At 36.2% G+C, this 21,567-nt stretch overlaps 1 protein-coding gene across 8 annotated transcripts in view; it reads right to left on the bottom strand.

Annotated features, from left to right (window-relative positions):
- Positions 1-1,397: 1,397 nt before the first annotated feature.
- Positions 1,398-21,567, bottom strand: part of RAPTOR1 (Regulatory-associated protein of TOR 1) — a 119,443-nt gene continuing 99,273 nt past the window's right edge. For 2 of the 8 annotated variants that reach the window (XM_089436896.1, XM_089436897.1), the window contains exons 18-23: positions 17,000-17,124; positions 16,746-16,891; positions 16,029-16,130; positions 3,900-3,985; positions 3,546-3,621; positions 1,974-2,940 (exon numbers count right to left, since the gene is read on the bottom strand). In XM_089436896.1, the coding sequence (XP_089293022.1) occupies positions 2,602-2,940; positions 3,546-3,621; positions 3,900-3,985; positions 16,029-16,130; positions 16,746-16,891; positions 17,000-17,124 (874 nt within the window). In that variant the 3' untranslated portion in view covers positions 1,974-2,601. Of the gene's footprint in view, positions 1,542-1,680; positions 1,748-1,903; positions 2,941-3,545; positions 3,622-3,899; positions 3,986-16,028; positions 16,131-16,745; positions 16,892-16,983; positions 17,125-21,567 lie in introns of those variants that run through there. The other 6 variants (XR_016261835.1, XR_016261833.1, XR_016261834.1 and 3 more) reach the window with 6 other exon arrangements.

Below are 21,567 nucleotides of genomic sequence, written 5' to 3'. Positions count from 1 at the left end.
ATGAACCGTAACATTTAAACCCAAAAGCCATCAACGATCCGGCTGCAATCTCGTCTAAGTAGTAAAAATGGTTTGTTTTGTTTTCAACAGTATTACTCATACAAACTCGTTTGAATAAGTAAAAATGTTCGTTTTCAACATTATTACTCATACAAACTGAATCCATTTAAAAGCACAACGTTTACGCATAAACTCAAAGCAAAAGTTACTCCTACAAGAACGGCATGTATTTTAAAATAAAGTTACAAGTGGTCACGATTTGGGTAAATTTATTTCCATTCCTCATCACCCAAACATCCCCACGAAATAAATTAGCACAAATGTCAAAACAGTGCAATTATATAGCATTTCAGGATTTTTCGGAATATATTAGGACAAGGAAAACTACCATCCAGCATTCTTGAAGTTAGATATTTTTAGTGAAAATATAGCAATGCACAATAAGAAGAAATCAACCGATATATTTAAAAATATTTTGCTTCTTCTATATCTGTATCGATACAAGAGATATAATTAGGGACCTAATAATAGGAAACCAAAGTGGACTAGTAGCTCAATAAGTAGCCAAAGAAGAATAGTAACATGTCAGTACAGATTATGTGCCGAAAACTAGTCTGGTTGGCATAGAGTAGCTCATAATTAACCTGCTTCTGCTCAAAATTTTACGAAGGTATTTTCAGATGCTAAGCTATCTGTAGCATTCTGACTCTGTACTCCTACTCTGTAGAAGATCAAAATTTTAGACAAGATTTAATGTGGTCATATCCAATGAAGGGGCGTGATACCATGGTAGCGTCCATGCACACCATTAATTGATCGGTAAAATCATGGGGACTTGAAAAATGTATTGTTACCTAATTCTTGATATCAATTAAGTCTGTATAGTGAAGACGACAAAACAACAAAACGTGCTCCTCCTTGTATATTGACATCGCTAATTAAAACTACGAGATAGATGGTAACATCATAGCAGCAGTGCGATGTAGTTCTGGTAGGCTTCAACAAATATTCTCAGATGTATAATACCAGCCCCAAGTGGTCAGAAGTATGCGTTGAAAGGATAATTGGATAAGAAAATCCTAGTTTTCCGGGAAAAGCTAAATCTGGAAATTAATCCAGAAGAGTATCAAATGTCAAGCTTATTGCATGTTCTGAAAGGAAACCAACTGGCCTTGCTGGCTATGCAAACGCCTCCTCTGGACAACCTTATTTCACACAGCTTGATCTGAAATGCCATGCAACTTAGTGGCACCAGATTCAGCATGAACATATGAAAATCTCCAAAACAAATTCTGAACATTCAACGAAAAGCTCACATCCGACAGCAGCCCTCTATATGTGTTCGACAACATCCTTCACAGAAACTGGCATATCATTGTCGATGTCAGGACGAGCTCTGTCTCTATGCACGTCCAGTGTAATGGCTCCAAGAGCTCCGAACAGGCCATTAACGAACCATTAAGCATCTTAGGTAGGTAAAGTGGCACGTTGTACGCATTAGCTGCAGAAAAACTGGAAATCAAAATATCTTGGAGGGCTCCCTAACAATTGGAACAAAATAAAATGTAAAACAAGGCAGTGCAAGTACTAATGTCCTCTTGCAGAATCAGAAATCATCACTCGTTTGTTTGCATGCACAAACAGAACCTTACAAAATAATGAGTCAAAACACCCTCTTACCACTTAATGTTATTTCTGATCATATCCGTGATTGTGGAAGAGCTTAGAGAATACACAAATGCACTATCTAAACCAATAAAGGAAAAAATTAAAAACAACCCTTCGAATTTTATTCACAAAAACATATAAAAAAATACTGAATTAATTCTCAAAGTACAGTAACTGAGAACTTGCCAAAGAATATTTTACTGAAAACTTCTCGGACAACAGCAAGGCATAATACCAGTGTGCTGTGTAAACAGTGAACCAAACCTCCATGACTCACTCAAACCCAAATTAACATGCTCAAGAGGGGAAAGTCCAAATCACGTAACGCTTAGCAAAAAATCAATGTAACAACCCTTCAATTCTTACAATTTGGCAGGCCTGTTCAAGAAAAGAATACAACATAGTCAGAATAGAACTAGATTTCCCTACTGATTTTATGAGACAGTGACTTAAAGGAGGTGACACTACATTCCTGATCACTTTAAATACAATAAATGCTATAAACATATGACACCATAGGTTGCAAACCACTTCGCTGGAAATGTTATACAAAATGAAACAAGAGATATTTACATGCTTTGTCACTTTCGCACACATTATTCTGTAAACGGCCCAAACTAAACAAAGACATGCTCCATGAGAGGCACGAAACCTTGAATCACCTCTTGCCAAAAGAACAATGAATATAAATATACATATTTGACAAAAGCCCAATCCTCTTAAACCTCTGAAGGAAGTTATTCCAATGCGAGGACAAGAGAAGATGATGGGTCAACAATGTTGTGTAACAAGAACCTTACCCATCTAAAACTTATTTGTAAAGAATTTTTGTAGCCAGGACAACACCACCAAAGACACAATTACAACTTCCCTCTTGTTACACAGGCCACGATAATTTAACAGGGCTGGGGAACAAAGACTGCCTTTTCAGTACTATCTCGCCTGTAAATTTTCTCCAGAGTAAATGGACACAAAACCATCTGTTGCTCCCGCAGCAAGCTGTATATTGTATGGATGAAAGGATAGGCAGCTCACAGGTCCTATTCTTTGCCCCATAAAACTGTTGTGATAGCGAACCATATTTAACTGCTCACCAGTTATACTAAACACCTTAATGTACTGCTTTGCAGAACCACTCGCAATCACTGGAGCATGTCTATGAACAGCCAAAGCAGTAAGCGAGCCCCTGTGAGCATCAATGGACAAATAAGGCCTGTTGCTGTTCCTTATGTCTAGAAACTGGATATCCCCGGCTTGAGAAGCACTCACTATCTGCAAAACAAAAAACGCTGTAAAACTCACTGTGTAAAGTAATATAATCAAAACATCTGCATTCCTATAGCCATAAATAAAATACCAAAGTTGTAACAATGTGAAACATCAAAGAACCAAAAACTTGAGCAACAATGCCCATTGCACAGGTGAATTGAGCATAGTTAAAAAGTGTGAGGAATCGGTATATATACTAGTTACAATGAATCCACTAGGTGGAATAAAATTAAAATATTAACAAAATAACAAGTCACCTTTTCAAAAAGAAAAGGAGATTAAAGTAGCAACGTCAGCTGAGTCTTTACAACAATGTGCTTCAATATCTCAAGTAAAGTAAATACAGGTGCAGGTCAAAAGTTCAAAATAGTTTACTGCCTATCGGCACCAACCTAGTTAACTATTTCGCAATTATCATTATTAGTATTCCAATTTGAACGGTTAGCAAATCATGTGTTCCTTATAAAATTATGCATGACAGTTTTAAGCAAATTATTGACATACAATCAAATGATAGCTGTATGTCAAACACTTCCCAGTTTACATCTAAAAAGATGTTTTCATTCATCAAAGCAGAACGCTCAAAAAGTTAAAGAATACACTCTAACCTTCGCTGGATCCAAGCCTGGTTGAAAATCAATTCCTACTATTCTATGACCATGAGGCCTTGCTGTACAAACAATCCTGTAACATCCCATAAAGAATTGTCAACCATAGTACAAAAAGAACATTAACAAAACTAGCAGTGTACTCGGAAACTCTCAAAGTTCAATAAATGGAAATGTACCCTAGAATATTTTTAATCATATCACACCATTTTGAGATCAGCTTATATTAATGGTCCTTTGCAACTGGTAAATATAATTCAAAAACAGTAGTTCCCATTTCCCTGTTTAAAAAACAGAAAAACTGCAGATTGAGCGAAGAATATCTAAACTTTATATATCAAAATTTGATCTTACATTTCCTTAGCTCTGATATCATAGAGTCTGACAGATCCATCTCCAGAACCTGCAACTAGCTGTCGATCATGAACCTGAGATGCAGACTGCAAAAGACCAAAAGTCAGAAAAAAGTTAGAAAACTCTCAATACTGAAAGGAACGCAGAAAAAATGTCCAGTAAACCAAAAACCAAAAAGCATGTCTCTATGACATGCACAAGTGGAACGACCAAACTTTGTTCATCAAGTTAAATAGTCCAGAAGACTTGGAATATGTAGATCTCCATTGAGGATTCAAAAATATATATAAAATGTACATATAAAAATGATATACAATTGAGAGTGAGGGTCATGTTCATGAGGGTCCATGTCTCCTTAGACATGCCTCTTTGTTTAACTAATTATTAATTTAAGTAATCCTTGTTACAATTATTTATATTTAATATATTTTATTCATAACATTGCCTTCCTCTTCAAAAAAGCTTTGTCCTCAAAGCTTATTGATGAAAAGGTTTGATCTCTTTTTTTGCTTTGAGTGTCTTCTTGTCTCAAGACTGTCATCTTCATTGATACAAGACGATATGATCCTCTAAGTGACAAACAAAACTGTCGCACTAAAAAGGGATCAGACCATCCTAGATCAATCCTTTGTGGAATCTTCCTGTGACTGGAAACTTGTGATGAATTGTTATCACATGAATGGATTGCACTGACATTAGTATTCTTCAGAACATCAGTTTGTTGTTTCTGTTCTAAATACATAAGCTTGATTGAGTTGTCTACTCTCGTGATTCGGATGTCGATAAGGAATTCTACTGATTTGATTTTCCTTTATCTTGTTTGTGTCATTTTCTTGATTTATTTGAAGTACCTGATTTCCTTTAGCTATGGAAGTTGAATGGTTAATTTCTGAATCTTCACTTGAATCTTTTGTTGCTGGAACTGCAACTTTTGAGTACATCTTTACTTCAGCAAGTTTGTCCTCTTCTTGAGTTCAATGAGTTGTGATATTCACTGGATCGGTATTCGTTGTTTTTTCGTCAACTTGAACTTCCACATTTGATGATTCCTTCTCAATAAGTTGTTGTACCTTGTTTTATAATAACTTCTTGTCTTTCTTAAACTACTTAATTTACGTCAGTAATTTTTCAGTATGGTCTTTACGCTGAGAAACGTCTTCATTTCGATCAGAAGTGATTTTGTCAATTTTTTTGTTATAATTTTTTTCCTTCTTGAAAAATTACTTTAGAGATATCTAGTATATCTTCTAGTATTAGTGAATTCAGCCTCAGTGTAAGATCTTGTAGAGTTATTTTTTTCTTTTTGTAAGAAAATGTCAAAACTTTCTTTTCGCATTCAGGATGAAGTAACCAATGGTTTCCATCCAAGGTGAACCTAAAATAATGTCACCTTGATTGCTTCATAGGGTTTGAACTGAGAATTGTGATACAAATGTATAATCCCCAATATTTAACTGTAAATTAGTTGTCATACATTTCGTTGCCAAAACAGTGTAATTTTTCACTTATATTTGACTCGGGAATCACTAATTGGTTTCCAATTTTGGGCTTTATATAATTTTTATCTTCGGCCAGTGAGATAGCAATAGTAATATCTTTTCCCGCAATAAGCCTTTTAATTCTAAATAGCACTAAGGCATAGTTATATTTAGTTTCTGGGAACCATCCGGCCTTCATTTCTGAATTGGACTCTGTTTTTTTTTTCTTCAATGGTTGACTCCATTTGTTTTGTTGAGATGGACTTAGGGTTCTAAAAGCAACCCCCCCACCTTTTTTTGGTAATTTCAAACTCTTCTATAGTAATCCCTTAATCTATTGCTATGTAGAATAATTTTTTTCTAATATAATTATATATCATAATATTTTTTTTAATATATGTAATTTTTCTATTTTCAATTGCAACTTTTGTTTTCAATTTATCGTTTATATAATTTACTTCGAGTGTTATAATTTACTTGGAGTGTGCTTGACTTTCATTTTACGAAGTATGGAAGGTCACGAACCTTTGAGAGGCGATTGCAAGGATAGCACCGTATGGACATGACAGCAGCAGTTTTTTTTAAATATTTGTATAATTATTAAAAGTGGATTTAGGAAAGGTTGCAATTCTTCTAAAAATGTCGCTGCGACTATTGGGATCTCTCTCCCAAACTTCCAATCACATGTTGCTTGCACTGACATATGATAAGATAAGAACAAATGAAATTAATAATAAATAAATAAACCACAAATATATACTATAGAAAAACGTGATATATTGGCAGCTCGATGGGATGTGGTGGATGTACAAGAAGACTTGTACAACGAATAATGAGAGGATCAATGCATTGTCAAAAATTATAAACAAAAATACAAAGAGAAATAATAATTAAAGAAAGAAAGACAATAAAGATATAAGAGAAAGAAAGATTTAATAAAGAAAAAAAAAGGAAACAAACAAAAAACAAAACAAAAAAAAAAATCCAAGTCTTGGTTGACAATTCCTCAACATACAAATCGCAGGCGAGTTGTCCAGGGTTTGGGAAGATGGCAGACAGGGTGGATTGCGTCAAGCGACACTATCTATCGGAATTTCCTCAACAGAAAGATCGTATGTGGGTTTTCTGGGCTGGGGCGACAGCAGATAGAAGGCTGTCGAGTTGAAAGATGGCAAACGGTCAATTAAACTCTCAAATCAAAGATCTTGAGATCCTCTGTTGATCTGCAGCAGCCTCGGAGTCCGTTGATTGATGGCTGGCCAAGTATTTTGACGCATGAACCGACACAATGTATGGTTGAGGGTCTGCTCTCCCTCCTTCAGGTGTTTTTCTCCTTGTTCTTCCAAGATAGCTTTCAAGGTTTGGGAAATTTAACGAGCCCGCCCTTAAACCCAGAAAATTTCGCAACAATGGTGATGGCGAAATGTCGTAGATTTCTCGTGACCGGGAAAGTGAGTTCGTAATCCTTGTTTTGCTGTAAAGTGGTTTTTTTCGGGGGATCTTGATTTTTTTACTTTGATTTTTTTCTTAACTCTATTTTCTTCGTTATTTTCTTTTTCTCTTTTGTATATTTTGACTATTTTTATTATTTTGTAATATATATTTTTTATTTATTTTAATTATTTTTTGACAATATTTTTTATAATATTTCTTATTATTTTTTTTTTATTCAATCCTTTATATTCTCCTTTTTTAACTAATTTCTTTCTTTAATTAATTGTTTTTTTTAATATATATAATTGATAAATTTTTTATATGATATATTCTCTCTTTTTTTCTTTCTTCTTCTTTAAAAAAAATGGCCAAGGGCCTTTGACAAACTCAGCAACAGAGAAACTCCAAAAATACAGCGAAACGCTTCAATCTTGACAACAACAATGTTTACAAAACCTTGATGGCCAAGCGCCTGGAATGGAGAGCATGGCTCTGTGCAACGGTGGAGCGGCCAGAAGATCAAGCTGCTCTGATAACAAATGGAATGAACAAAGTTCATTCTTTAAGTTAAATACTCCAAAAGACTTGGAATATGTAGATCTCAATTGAGGATACAAAAATATATATAAAATGTATAAATAAGAATGATGTTACAATTGAGAGTGAGGGCCCTGTATATATAGTAGCTAGGTAAATACCCTTTCAGGAACGGTCATGTCTCTTTAGACATGCCTCTTTGTTTAATTAATTATTAATTAACTAATCATTATTACAATTATTTATATTTAATATATTTTATTCATAACAACAAGACTTCTAAAAAATCATCCTATTTCTAACATCTGTATCCTGCAAACAAACAACATGCTATCCTAACAGCTACTTTCGACATCTTCCTCCAGTCATAAGATGACATTCAAGGTAGAAATATGAACAAGTTTCTATCTTCTAAATATGTACTTTCAATCTGCTAAACTGCAGAACAAGCAAATATATACAAAATTTGAACAGGACATGTCCAGAAATATTACGCTTAACAAAGCAGGCACTCCATTAGATCGATTCTCTGAACTGGTTTCTCAATCTCAAAGCCACAACTTAACTTGAGCTAGCAGTACTGAATATAGTATCCAGAATCTATACAGACTCGTATATCCACCTAAAATATTATCATGTAATTATTCCATTTCTAACAAGTTCAGAACTAGAAACTGAGCCCCTCCCATGTTTCTAATAGCACATCATGCTTTTTGGCATGTTTCTGAGTGGCTGAGATAAATTCACACACCTACTTTTTTATTAGGGGGCCTAAATGTGAATGTTTGATTGTGATCTTTTCCTGCACATTTAATCTTTGAAACTAGTCAGCAGTGCGAGTAATAACGCAACACAGGTGTTGAAAGTAAAATGGCTCACATTAATACCCAATTAGTGACCATCCTACATGATACATGGCCATGTAATCGAACTTATTAGATGTCAATTCCATCCAACTTCTCTTGATACGCTCACTTAACATGATACAAGGCCAGCTGGCATGTCAATCTTTGACTCCTGCAACAGAATTAATACTATATGTTTATCTCTGAATAGTTTTAACATCACTCACCCAAACAAAATACCATCGATAAAGATAACAGTAACACAATTAATTAAGGAATAGAATCGAAGGTTGAGATCCCTGAGATATACACAAATTAACTGAGGCTGCGGCAGCATCACACCCCATTTTCTCTGTGATTACACCTCATATTGCATAACATTCCACATTTTGATTTTCGCTAGATTTGAGGAGATTTGCTGCTGGTTCCCCAGAGCTTTTAGACTGACTTGAGAGGAATTTGTCTTCACGGAGCCCCTTTTCTTCGTAGCCTTGGATCCTTTGACACAGATCATTGATTTTGGTGAGTCTCATTTCTCCAAAGCCGGATGATTGTGAATGCTACATGGTGGCCTTTCCACAGGTGCTTGCTTTGTTGATCACCCCTTGGTTTCACTTTTCATTGATGTGGAGCACACTATCTTAGCGTGGTGGTTTGAAATATATGCTTATCTTTAATATGGATGATGGTTCTTGCCCCGCAAGGGGTTGGATAATGATGTTAGGAGGTAGATGTTTCATGAAAACACTGATGTTTCCAGTGACCTGGTATGTTTATATATGATGTTGGTGTCTCTAGGATGGGGTTTTCTTGATGATCCTCATGTATAGTGTATGATAGGGAACATTTGCTGATTGAAAGGGGTTTGTATTTCTTTATATCCATTTCTCTTATGATGTTGTCATTGTGGGATTTCCCTAGGTAATTTAATTTTATGATGTAAGATTTGCTAGGCATCACGCCGCAGATTTGGATGTGTTTCATGATTTCAGTACCCTCACTGATGTTCTTTCCTAAAATCACAGGGGGAAGGTGTACACGCACTCTTCGACTTACTAATTCCGAACTCCTTCCATCCTTTCACAAACCCCTCTGATCCGGCCCTTTTCCGATGAGTATGCACCGCAGCGAAGGTAATCTAATCTTTTCTGAAAGTTGGATAATGAATTTTTATGTAATAATCCCTTGGTGGTGGCGCACTTAAGTTGACTTCAAGTTTTGTTGTTAACACCATGGGGTTTTGCTAGAACATTTTATTTGAGTGAACTCTTCATTTCCAAACAAGTTCACTGTCATTTAGCAACTATGTGGAGGGGCACCGTGATTATTTCAGCATGAACCCTTGTGCACACATGCTGAGGTTGATATTACAATTCAATAGCTAAATTAATCTAATTATATCAAAATTATGGTTAATAGCTTGCATGCACAACATCTGTTAAAATTGGCAACTAGGGCCAAACTCCACATGGGTCATCTTATTTATGACAGCTGATATTTTTCTTGGATTTCTCTCTCCGAGAGGTGTAGGATTGATCTAAAGCTCATCCGATTTCTACATGTACAAATGAAGTTATGAATATATTTAGATTATGGACAAATTATCAAGGTCAGCCTCTTCTATATGTCGGCTCACCTAATCCAATAGTCACGTCTCTTGACCCCCCACCGATTGGTATATATAGAGGTGATTTCTCCCTCATTTGAATCATCCAAGTGCTCATCCTCTCCTCTGAAATAGGAGAGCGTCTGAGGCAGGACGCAAGTGGCAAGGGTTGAGTTTATGATGAGACCCATCTCTGTTTAGGGTTCGATTTTCTTGGGAGAAAGAGCTGCATGTCTGTGGCATCATGCATGGAGGGTAGGAGGTCTGGCTGGGCAGCGTACCTCTTGATTTTGGGTACAGATTTCCTGTTGAATAGAGCCGCAATAAGAGGAATGCTTGTTGGATGGTTTTCTGTGCTATTTGGTGAGGTGTATCTTTGTTACAGTACACAAGCCTAAAGGCAAATCTGGGTACGATTTAAGGTGATAATTATCTCTGTTTTGGGTCCGATTTGAATAGAAAGGGAGGCCGAATGTTTTGAGAAGAATCTGGATGCCTGCGCATGAAGTTTTGAGGACTGCCTTTCCTGTGTAAATATGTTGTAGCCCTATTCATTGTGTGCAGACTTGGCCGCCGGCCTGTAGAGGAGTTTTGTTGGGACTGCTGTCCATAACAAGCTGAAACAGGGTGCCATATAGAGCAGCGAAGGAAGGAGGGTCTTCTGGAAGGAAAGCCACAGTCCTCTAAGTGACTGTTGGAGGAATTTTAGGGCTGACATATTTCTGTGTTTGTGCCCCAACCAGTATTCAGAATTGCAGTATAGAAATCTCCAACCCTTGGTGCCAGAATTGCAATTTCATTGGGTCATCTTCATGGTTAAGAACTTTGATGTCAGATCTCCTATTTGGCAAGTCAGTATTGACTTTAAATCATTGTACTCTATCTCTCTCTCTACTGAACTATTGAAGAATAGAAGAAGAATTGATCAAGGGTTTCCCCACATTGGGGTTTGTCCCTGGCTAGTGACACATCTTGTGTCCTCGTCTTGGCTTGTCTTCTAATGTTTATGTTTATGTTTAAGTTCTATCTGCATTTTACTATCATGTTGATGTGATTGCTAATCTGGATATTGATATTGGGCTTATCAAGAAATTGAAGTAAAATTGCTCTAAAGCATAGAACATACCATTGTGATAGGCATAATAAGCATAAATTAAAAATATATAAAGCTTAGAAATATAGTTTATTATAAGGATTAAGTTTTTATACGCTTATTAACTAAATTTAAACATAACTTTTTGCAATATCACAGTTACAAACATGAATCATCATTATTTTAACTTATGTATTAAAGTTTGGATTGGGGCCTGGAACAAACAATTTTGCAGAATTATTCAGCCTTAAGTTACTTCTTTTCTCTATTGATAGAGGTTGCCGAAGCAAACGTGGTAGTTGACTGTTTTAATCAGCATTCTACATGTCACACACACACTCAGAAACATACTGGATAAGGTTATGATGTTATGATGTTAAAAACATATTTTGATTACATTACTTGTCATCATTTTTACAGTGAAAGAAACACACTTTCCTACAGGTTATCCAAAGAGGGCACGCAGCAGGCATATGGTATATAGCATGTGACAGAACAGAATGGGCACAAACATTATTAATACTATCATCGACCGTTTTCTGAGACATCACAGGATATGACAGCTCCTGAGTGACTTTATATTATGACACCATGTTTGTACATCTGGTTTATCCTTTTTCAGCTCATGACGATAGGCAGCAATTATATCAGGACAGATGATCTTATCACGGACAGGATTTATCTATATGTTTTTTGATACTCTTATGTATATTTTTATTACAGGACAGTTTACAGATGTTCAGACAATTGTTGTTTTATCAACAGTCACATTTTGGTATGCTATGCAGCATCTACAGTATGTAATTTTCACTATTATTTAATGAAAATTACGATGTGAACTTATATTGTAAGATGGATGTATAAATTACAACTAATATTTATATGTGTTATATAAAGTTCACATCTCTACATATAGAGTATTCTTAATTCTAAATTTATATTAAACCTCTTATCATTCGTATAGCTGCATAGATATATGTATGGTAATTTTCTTTAATCTGTTTTATAACAAAATTATTTCAATCTTTTAATGTGATATGCATTGCATGGATTACGTATATATAATCTTTAGATGGTTATTACCTAAATTTAAACATGAAGTTCTCAAATACCATCGTTACAAATATGAATCATCATTATTGAAATTTCTTTTAATATGATATGCATATTATGACATATGCATTTTTTTCCAAAGAATTTCTTTGTAATTTCATTAATAAAAAAATGAACTGCAATTTAACATTAATATTATTATTATTATTACTTTTACTTTTAATTGAACCAACATTGGACTTTTACTTGTATTATTTCTTTTAATTGAAGCAACATTAGACTTTCTTATTATTACTTTTTGATCCAAGGCTTCACTACAACATTTTCCCCATATTGAGTAGAGCACCTCTCAACACAAAAAGGGATATCCACGACATGTCAAGCCTAACAGATTTATTTCAGATCTATTGAATAAAAGCATGACATGGATCTTAACATAAATTATTTAGCTGAAGCAAGTAAAACAACCAATCTCACACATGCACATTATAAATAGAGTTTTTGCCCAATCAAATCAGTTTTTCATTAAATGATCAAGACAATATGCTACCCCCACCCCCCCTCAATTGGAAAAAAAGTCCAAACTGTATAAAATACAAACAACAATTAATATGAATCTAATAAAGCCCTAGATTTATCCCTGATCTGGATTTCCACTGCACCTTTGAGCTTCTTTGGACCCAACACACTTGGATGAAGCACCTCCACCGAATCATTGAGATGTCTCAAGTCATGGACTCACTCATTGTTGTGTCTCCTCCCTTACCCTAGCCCTTATTTTATAAGCTTGAGTTATGATGGAATCTCAAACTCTAACCCCCAAAGTGAGGTCGACAATTGAATCTAATTCACTAATGCAAAAACCTTTGCATTTCATTAGATTAACTCGCTTTTGTCTTGTAAAAGAAATTACTTTCATCACTAAACTAATTTGCTAATGTTAAGGGTATTAACTGAATTTTGTACGCCCAAGCTACAAACATATATCCCTCTTAGTGACGGAGTTACTTCCTAAAGGGCCACTTGGAACTGGCTTCCCCTTCAGTCCTGGCACAATGTGCCATGCATCATCCACTACCATGCCTCTCCTCCAAAGCTCTTGCTTTGCTGCCTGCTCAAGTATGTTGGTTGTTAGTGTCATGTAGTATGAAAAAGTATTCGAAGGCTTGCTCTCATTAATATGCTCCTAGGAGCCTCCACATGCTCCTAAAAATCGCTCAATGTCCGCTCTAACCGCTTGTGTCTCCCGAAAAAAATGGAATGAGCTACTAACTCCTCCCCAGTTGAAGGTTGACCCCCTGCACTAGAAGTCTCTTTATGTTTCTCTACGTTCAATTCCTCCTACTCCTTGTCTTTTGTCACTATTGGTGGCGTCTCACAAGACTTCTTAGATCCCAAGCTTTATTCAAACCTAACAACCCTACTCACTATGGCCTTCCTCTGCCCTTGATTGAAAATCATGTATGCCTTTGAAGTCTTGCTACACACCACAAAAATGTCTTTCTCTATTGAGAGCTTTGGCTTTGTCCTCTTCTCTACTGGGATATGGACATATAATGGGCAATCGAAAAAGCGAGAGTGGCCCCTCTTTGCCTTCACTCCAAAGAAATCCTCTCCTCTGGAATCCCCTAAGACCTTATGAGGATCATGTTTTGCACACATTGTCATATTGCATGCCTTCACCCAAAGAAACATGGGCAAATCCTTGCCATCAATCATCACCTCAATAACTACAATTGTGGCCCAATTCTTCCTCTCAGAAAACCCATTCTCTTATGAGTTGAAAGGTACTATCAGCTACCCCATTACCCAACCCCGAGACTCTAATTTTCCTTGTCTAATTTTCAACAAGAACCTTAAACTCCAGGAATCGACTAAAGACATCATCCTTGGTCCCCATGGAGAAGATCCGAGAAATGATCAATGAATGTCACATAGGAATTGGAACCCTTCACCAATGCTACTAACACCAAACCACACACATTTCTATGTAGTAGATCTAAGATCCTTTTCGACCTACTCTTGTTACTTGGAAAAGTAGCCTTGGCACACTTGCTGAGTGAACATCCCTTGCACACTCCCTAATGCTCAATGTTGAACTCTAAAAGGCCAATGGCAATATCCCTCATTACAGGCAATGCTTTATGATGTGACCCATCCTCCTATGCCAAAGGTTACACAAGTTTTCATTGTCATGAACTGAGGCTCGTATACCCTGATCCTTCAACATATACAGTTTACCCTCTCTACTTCTAATCACTTGTCTCAAGCCGATGCTAGACTCTTGAACAAGAACATGTCCATCCTAAAAATAGAGGACATAACCCTTGTCCTCCATTGTTGGGACTAAGAGTAAATTCTTCGCTAACCCAGGAACATAAACATCCTTCACCTCCAAACAACCCCCTAACTCTCGTTGAAACAAAAGGTTCGAACTCCCTTTACATCCTACTTCAAATTATTGTCGAGTTCCGAATGTCGATGTAAGTCCTTCCCCAAAAAACTGGTGAATACCTCAAGTGATCTTGTCAAGTGATAAGAAGCATGATTGTCCATAAACTAACCACCCTTGGAAATTGTGCTAGAAAGGAAACATACCAACAAGAACTCTTCAAATTTTGCAACAAACCCACTAACCTAAGTATCTACAAATGTCGCTACCTATTGTGACCTTTTCTTACCCACCTGTTGTTCAAGACATTGTGAAGCATAGTGCCCATTCTTGTGGTACACAAAACACTTTATTTTGCTCAGATCCTCCTCCTTCCAAACTATGAAGTCATCCCTCCACTTTGGCTGGTAAGGGTGAGGTTCTCATCACCACCCTTTTGTTGCCCTGTTAAATATTCCCCTCGAATCTCCTCCTCCTGCATGAAATCATCACATAGCCTATCAAACTTGGGAAATGTCTCCCATGCAACAATGCCCCAATTTCCCCAACTGCTACCAACTCATTACATACCTAACTAAGCATGGTGAGATAATTGGTCACGACATCTGATCCATTCATCTTGGTGTTCATGAGCTTCCCTCTCAACACCATGTTCCTATTGGCACTATCACTCTGATAAAGCTTTTTCAGATCCTCCCACATCTCCCTTGTTGTCTTCTTCTCAAACAGGCAAGGAATCACATGATCCTTCACTGCATCTAAGATGATTCTCATGGCTTTCACACCCTTCTAATTATAGATGACCTGTTGAGCAGCAATTGTAACAAGGTTGAGCATGCTACTAGCAAATTCCCATAAACTATTCTCCCACTAATGTAGCATTCGAATTTCAGCTTCCACGGGGTGAAGTTTGATGCAACCTTCAACATGTCCTCAAACCTCAAACTGATTGCAGCCATCTCCAAATCAAGAACTCAGACAAGAATCTATTGCTAGAAAATTTTAGATGTATTGCCTAAATGTTGTCACTTGCCATATCTGCCTTGTACCGATGTTTGGACCAACCTTTGATAGATCTTGCATGTCCTTCAGCACCTCTACGACACTTGCAACATAACCTACACGCTATTTTCTTGCTTCAACACTCCCCCCTACGCCTACTACAACCTCACCCAATCACTAAGATCTCCTCTCAAGTCCTGTGCTCGCTCATTGTGTTGTTGTGTCTTCACCCTTAGAGTATCTCCTTTTTTATAAGCTTCAGTTATAACCAAATCTCTTACTCTAATATCCAAAGTCATTGATAATTGAGATTAGATCTCAACATCACTTGAGATCGACAGTTGAAATTACATCTAATTCACTAATGCAAAAAAACTTTGCATTTCATTAGATTAACTCACTTTTGTCTTATAAAAGGAATTACTTTAATCACTAAAGTAATTTGCAAAGGTTACGGGTATAATAGGCAGCTTCTACATACCTAGACACTTAGGCCTGTGCAGAAGTACCTGCCCAATCTACAAACAACCGCAGTTCAAAATGACAGTATGAAGTCCAAAATGATTTGACAAAGAAACATAAAACCCAGGTTTAAATACCAACATTTTCTATATCAACATTGTACAAGTCTAACTTGAATGAGCTCGTTAAACCTAAATGAAACATGTACAGGAGGCAGATAAACTAACCAGGGCAGAAATGCAGCTTTCTGTAGAAGATGGGATACTGCAAGCTAGTTGTTCTATACGAAGATCCCAAACCATGATAGAGGATATCTCTCCGGATGCATACTGCAGATAGAAATAATGTGTCAGAGTTCTTAATAAGAAGGAAATATTGATTGAATGAAAATAGAAAATAAATCTCATGTATGGAGACTTAGATGCCAACTGATATAATAAAACCTATAGAAATGCCGTCTCACTGAAACCAGAGATAATTCTTATTAGAGAGAAGGTCAAGTTGTAAACAGAATCTTAGAATTAGAGATGAGAGTTTAACCACTAAAAGCCTTGTTCTTGTATAAATAAATTATCAGAAATGATTAGTTGAAGCTATTAATCCTGGCTGTTGAAAGGCTGGTGACTGGTCAGTTACTTTTTTAATAACTTGGCTGTTGAAATCATAAGGATTCATTTTGTTTTCCACAGCAGCCAACCTTGCTCTACATGATGAGCATCACTCTGTTTACACTGATAATTAGAAAAAGGGTCTTTGGAGCAATATGTTACACCTTCTCTGGAATCACAGCTGTGAAGGCCAATGCAATGGGTGATATATCCAGGTTGAGGTAGGTACAAGTCTTGGGTGAAATTGATGGAACAGATACTCCTCAGTTGCAGCAACTAAACTGAAGCTTTTCTTGGTAGAAAAAATAGCCTACAAAATTTCGTGAATAGAATTACCAGAAACCCTGTCAACTGCTGCCAGTCAACCACAGCATTAACACTGCGAGCACCAGGTCTATGCCCTTGAGTTGTTTGCCACGCTGTTGCAAGCTTCTGTTTATCTCGTTGAGTGTAATCTTTCCAAACACGAACACTCCCATCATCTGGAAATTAAGTTTACCTTAGCATAGGCATCATCCATTGGCACTGACGTCTGGAAAACTACATCTTTAATACAATAATCTAGAAAACATACCGGCAACGGATCTTACTTGAAGCAACAAGAAGCATGCTGTCATCCAGCTCATTCACAAGACAGAGCTTGGAAATTCCCCTGTTCGGGCCATCGTGGTTGTCAAAAACATTCAGCTGTGCTTCTTCATCATAGTTCCATATCCTGGAAATAAAATAAAATAAAAAATAGTTTTCTATGGAAACTTAGTGTATGGCCTTCCAGAATCAATAATATACCATTATACATGCTAGAAATCAAAAGTGAGAGAGATTATTAAACATATCTTTTGGCTGAACCACACAGGTCCAGACTCCATGCTTCTAGCATTAGCATCAAGCCCTTAACAAGGATGGCCTTGATCTATGTACATTTATAAAAACATCTTTGCATGACATTAAAAATAATAATAAAATAGACCTTTTCTGTGGAGCAATATGTCAACTCCAACTTATCAAAAAGATACGGAATTGTGCTCAAGATCTGCAGGAAGCATGATATTTATTTTCCTTCATATCAAAAATTTCATTCAGGTGGCAACTTCAACAGGTTGTTTGACATTAAATTAACCTCTACTTCCATATTTTAAAGTTGATAGTGTTGATTCTAGCTCAAAGCCTTACCTCTGATATCTAATGGACAATAATAAATTTGGCCAAAAGAAGTACAAGCACAACGGTGCCTGTATATGACCAGGCAATTAAATTATAAATCAATGACAATCAGTGAAAATGTTACTAAAATTCTAAACATCCAATAAAAGAAATCATTTCTAATTTCTAAATAATAGCTTTGCAGGTTGCCGCTGAATTAGGCATTATACAGATGAAAATGGTAGGATAAATCAGGATCAAATCATGCCATGCCCTGGACTTTATTAGCAGAGCAACAACACAGCATACTGCACCATGAAAAAAATGCATCCATCTACACGACACGGGATTAGTTATTGACCAAGAAGCATACAACCAAGATATATATAGGCTAATGACATAATTCAAAGTGCCTACTATGCTAGAGGGGTTCCACACTTGGCAACATCCATGGATCTGATTCAGGCCAACCAAGAACCATCCAACGCCCATCAGAGGCAGATATCCTGTCGTAAAGGAAATGGATCTCACCACCATGAAACAGATGCCAACTTTCTGAAATAAATCCTGCCTTTATGAGATGGATCCCAAAATATATGGGGGTTAGGTTGACCCAAAACCTGACCTTTCTGAAAGGGACTCTGTGTTGAGAAATGGCTCCCAGAAATATAGGATTTTTGAGCTCAAATCCCCAGTCAAGGTTATTTTTTAATGCAAAAAACACCAGATGGCCAAAACAGTATATGCCTAAAACCTTTTAAAGCCCTCTCATACTCTATAAGAAGAACAATTTCACCCATTGCAGAGTAAAAAATGTTGGGACTAGATATTCATCCATCATATAGAGAATGTGTGCAGGTTTATAAGACTGAAGTTCTTGGATCAACATCCAACAGATCTGTTTCTGCAATTGGCTTGTAAGTTTGGTGGCCAACTGATTAAAATTTTGATCCATTTTACTTTCTCAGCAAAATATATGGTTCTCAAAATTTCGATAATTGTTTCTAAAATGCAAGACCTAAGTATTGCATGTAGAGAAATATGCTAATGCATTGCTGTCCTAACGCTAAAAGGTATAGCTATAAACAACACAATGTATGTATGGTAAGTTGGTAACTAACCACCAAAGATTTCTCACTACTACTGGAAACAGCACCCTATGCCTTGCAAATGGGCATCTTACAGATTATCAAAATTCTCCTGGACTATGGCAAAGTCCGAAAAAAATTGTTAGAGACTCTGCAACCAGAATAAATTTAGTAATTTATCAATGATCAAAAAATCTGCATTATAAAAAATATAAGTTATAAATTATTTCTTTTATTTTTAAAATTTTGTATTTTGTGTCCTCGCCATTTCCCTGCCATATCTGGAGCCAGGTTTTTCGAAAACCTCACAGCTATGGACAAAGTGTTTCATAAAACACTAGAGTTCCCACCAGACTTCAAAATTTTCCAAAAACATTGTCATAGACCACCCAATACAATAACACAATTAAAAAGAACGAAAAAAAAAGTGACAAGGATAGCAAATGTATCCAAAATAAAGTCATTTTAAAATAAGAACAATCGAGCTTCAGCTAAGAGATCCAAGTTTTGCACAGACGAGCTACATTTAAGACTTTCTGCAGAATCTATTGAAACAAAACACATGAAAGAACAAATTTTCATGGTCGATACGATGGTTAAACAAACAATCATACATGTGTGTGTGCACGTGAATGCATGCGTAAGAAAATCTAAACAAGGAGTGAGCTCAAATAGTTGTCAGCGAGAAGTGAAGCTGATCCTTGTCGCTAATATTTCGCTAGATCCATGCCAGCCGATGCCCCGTACAAGTCCTCCACAATGATCTGCACTAGTCTATCCTCATAATGGCTTCAAGCCTTGTTGTCTAAGAGTCCCTCGTGGACTGAAACATTTATATTCCTCATATGGAATACAAACATATTTCTTCAAAGAACACACAAACGCACAAAAAAGAAAATAATAATAATAATACGTAAGACAAAATCAAGATAGCATTAATCGATTAGAATTAGAAGCCTAAAAGTTATCATTATAGATCATCATCAATCAGATTTACAACCCTAAAACTGTAGGCAGTAAATTTAGGTTGAAAGACTAGTGTTTCCCTAGATTTGAACTATCCATCACAACACTACAATGAGGACCAGCTTTATGCAAATCTCCTCTGTAAAATATGAATTACTTATTTAAAGGCAGTCTCTTGTACAGAGTCCAGACTATTCTTTTCAAGGGAAATAATCCACAATCACACACTTGAGCATAGAATGAGGGCACTGACACCATGCCAGCTTTTGTGAGTTCTCCCATTTCTTCCCCAGAATTTCTGGATGGAAGGCAGATCAAACACGAGCTACATAGGACCTGACGAAATTTCACCCTGAGATCTCTATAGACTTAGCGCAAGAGAAATATCAAACAAGCTAATACTAGTTCAAACTCTATGAATCAGTTGAAAAAATCAGCAATAGATTGGTGATTTTTTTTAAAATCGCAATTTTGTTAGCAAAACAACGAATTGCCTGTTAAAAATCATGATTTTTTATGATATAAAATAAATCACGACTTTTCCGATTTATCACCGCCTGACAAAAAATCACATGGCCAGCGTGAAGGGCAGTTTAAAGAGTCCAATTGTCTTCTTTCTCCGCTCTTTCTAAGCCGTTGGGGAAGGGAAGAGAAGGGTTTGTGGGCATCCTTGACGATCGTGGAGGAATCTAAGAAGCCATCACCAATCCACCATCAAGATTTTTTGCAATGGGTGAGCTTCATTTGCCAAGACGGTGGTGAAATTTCCATTGACAGACATGTAAGCCGCACTATCGTAATGCTTTTTTCATAGATTTTTCTTTGTTTGGTTGCCATTCTGTTTGCCTACTTTTTGCTTCTATTTCTTAACATTTTCCATGATTTTCATGCACATAAAACAATGTAAGGGTTTTCAAATATGCCAAAGGCTTTGGACCCATTTTGGCAGAGTATGGGGAACCTGTAGATGACAGCCGGAAAAAATTACATAGCAAATTATGTGGCCAGTACATGTCAGGAGTGGTTTTCATGTTGAAATTTCATCTAGCTAAAATCCCTGGCAGAGAAGTTGGGATTAATAAAGAATCTAGCCCAGAGATTGTGAGAGTTGTGCATGATCTAACTTACCAGGAACGGAAAGAGATACGAATACGGATCCACGAGATTTTTGAAAAGCCAGGATCCCAATAAGGTGGGGAAATGCCATGTATACAAAATACACTAATATTTTTTTAATTTTAAAAAACATATTAAAAGTAGGAAAAACAAAACCATTCATGAATGACAACATTAGAACTGAAATCTTTAGTTACTTCATAAATCTGAAGATTGATATCATAATGCACCGTGCTTTATACAAAAAGAATAATTGTTAATACAAAATTGTATCATCAATGATCACTCTATTGATATGAAGAAGTACGGTAGGTCTACCTACATGTCAAAAAATGGCTCTATATGCGCATTAGTTGAAATTTGAATATTTCAAATCTACATCTTAATCAACCTCTCATCTTCCTTGGCATTTGGCTTAAAACCTAAAAATTTGCATCCAGTTACAGTGGTCAATGAATATTGTACATTGTATGAGAACATGCTATAGTCTATGTATCATATTGTTCTAAGAGAACACTTCACCTAGAGTTGGATGTATTAATCTAACTAAATTATTAATAACACAGACATCCTTTGTACACTATACATTATTATCTATGTATTGTTTTAAGGCTTTCTTGATGGGATTATCAAAAATTAAAAATTAACATTTTGATGTGTCAAACCTTTCCTAGTAGCTTTATCATGTACTATACAGCCTACAGATTACTAGTAAGTGATCTAACTAAAAACCTAAATAGAATATTTAAACAAACAAACAAAAAAACAAAACTCTAATGTTATTTGCTTGGGATTCGTAATGGGAGAGCTAGTTGAGTTGACAAAGGACCCATTTCAATAGCATG

This window comes from Pinus tabuliformis, chromosome 5_2 (genome assembly GCF_031772625.1).
Source record: "Pinus tabuliformis cultivar Carrire ecotype Pingquan chromosome 5_2, CPIR1, whole genome shotgun sequence".
NCBI lineage: Eukaryota > Viridiplantae > Streptophyta > Pinopsida > Pinales > Pinaceae > Pinus > Pinus tabuliformis.
Note: the sequence above shows the minus strand (reverse complement) of the source record. Positions and strands in the feature narration are given on the sequence as shown.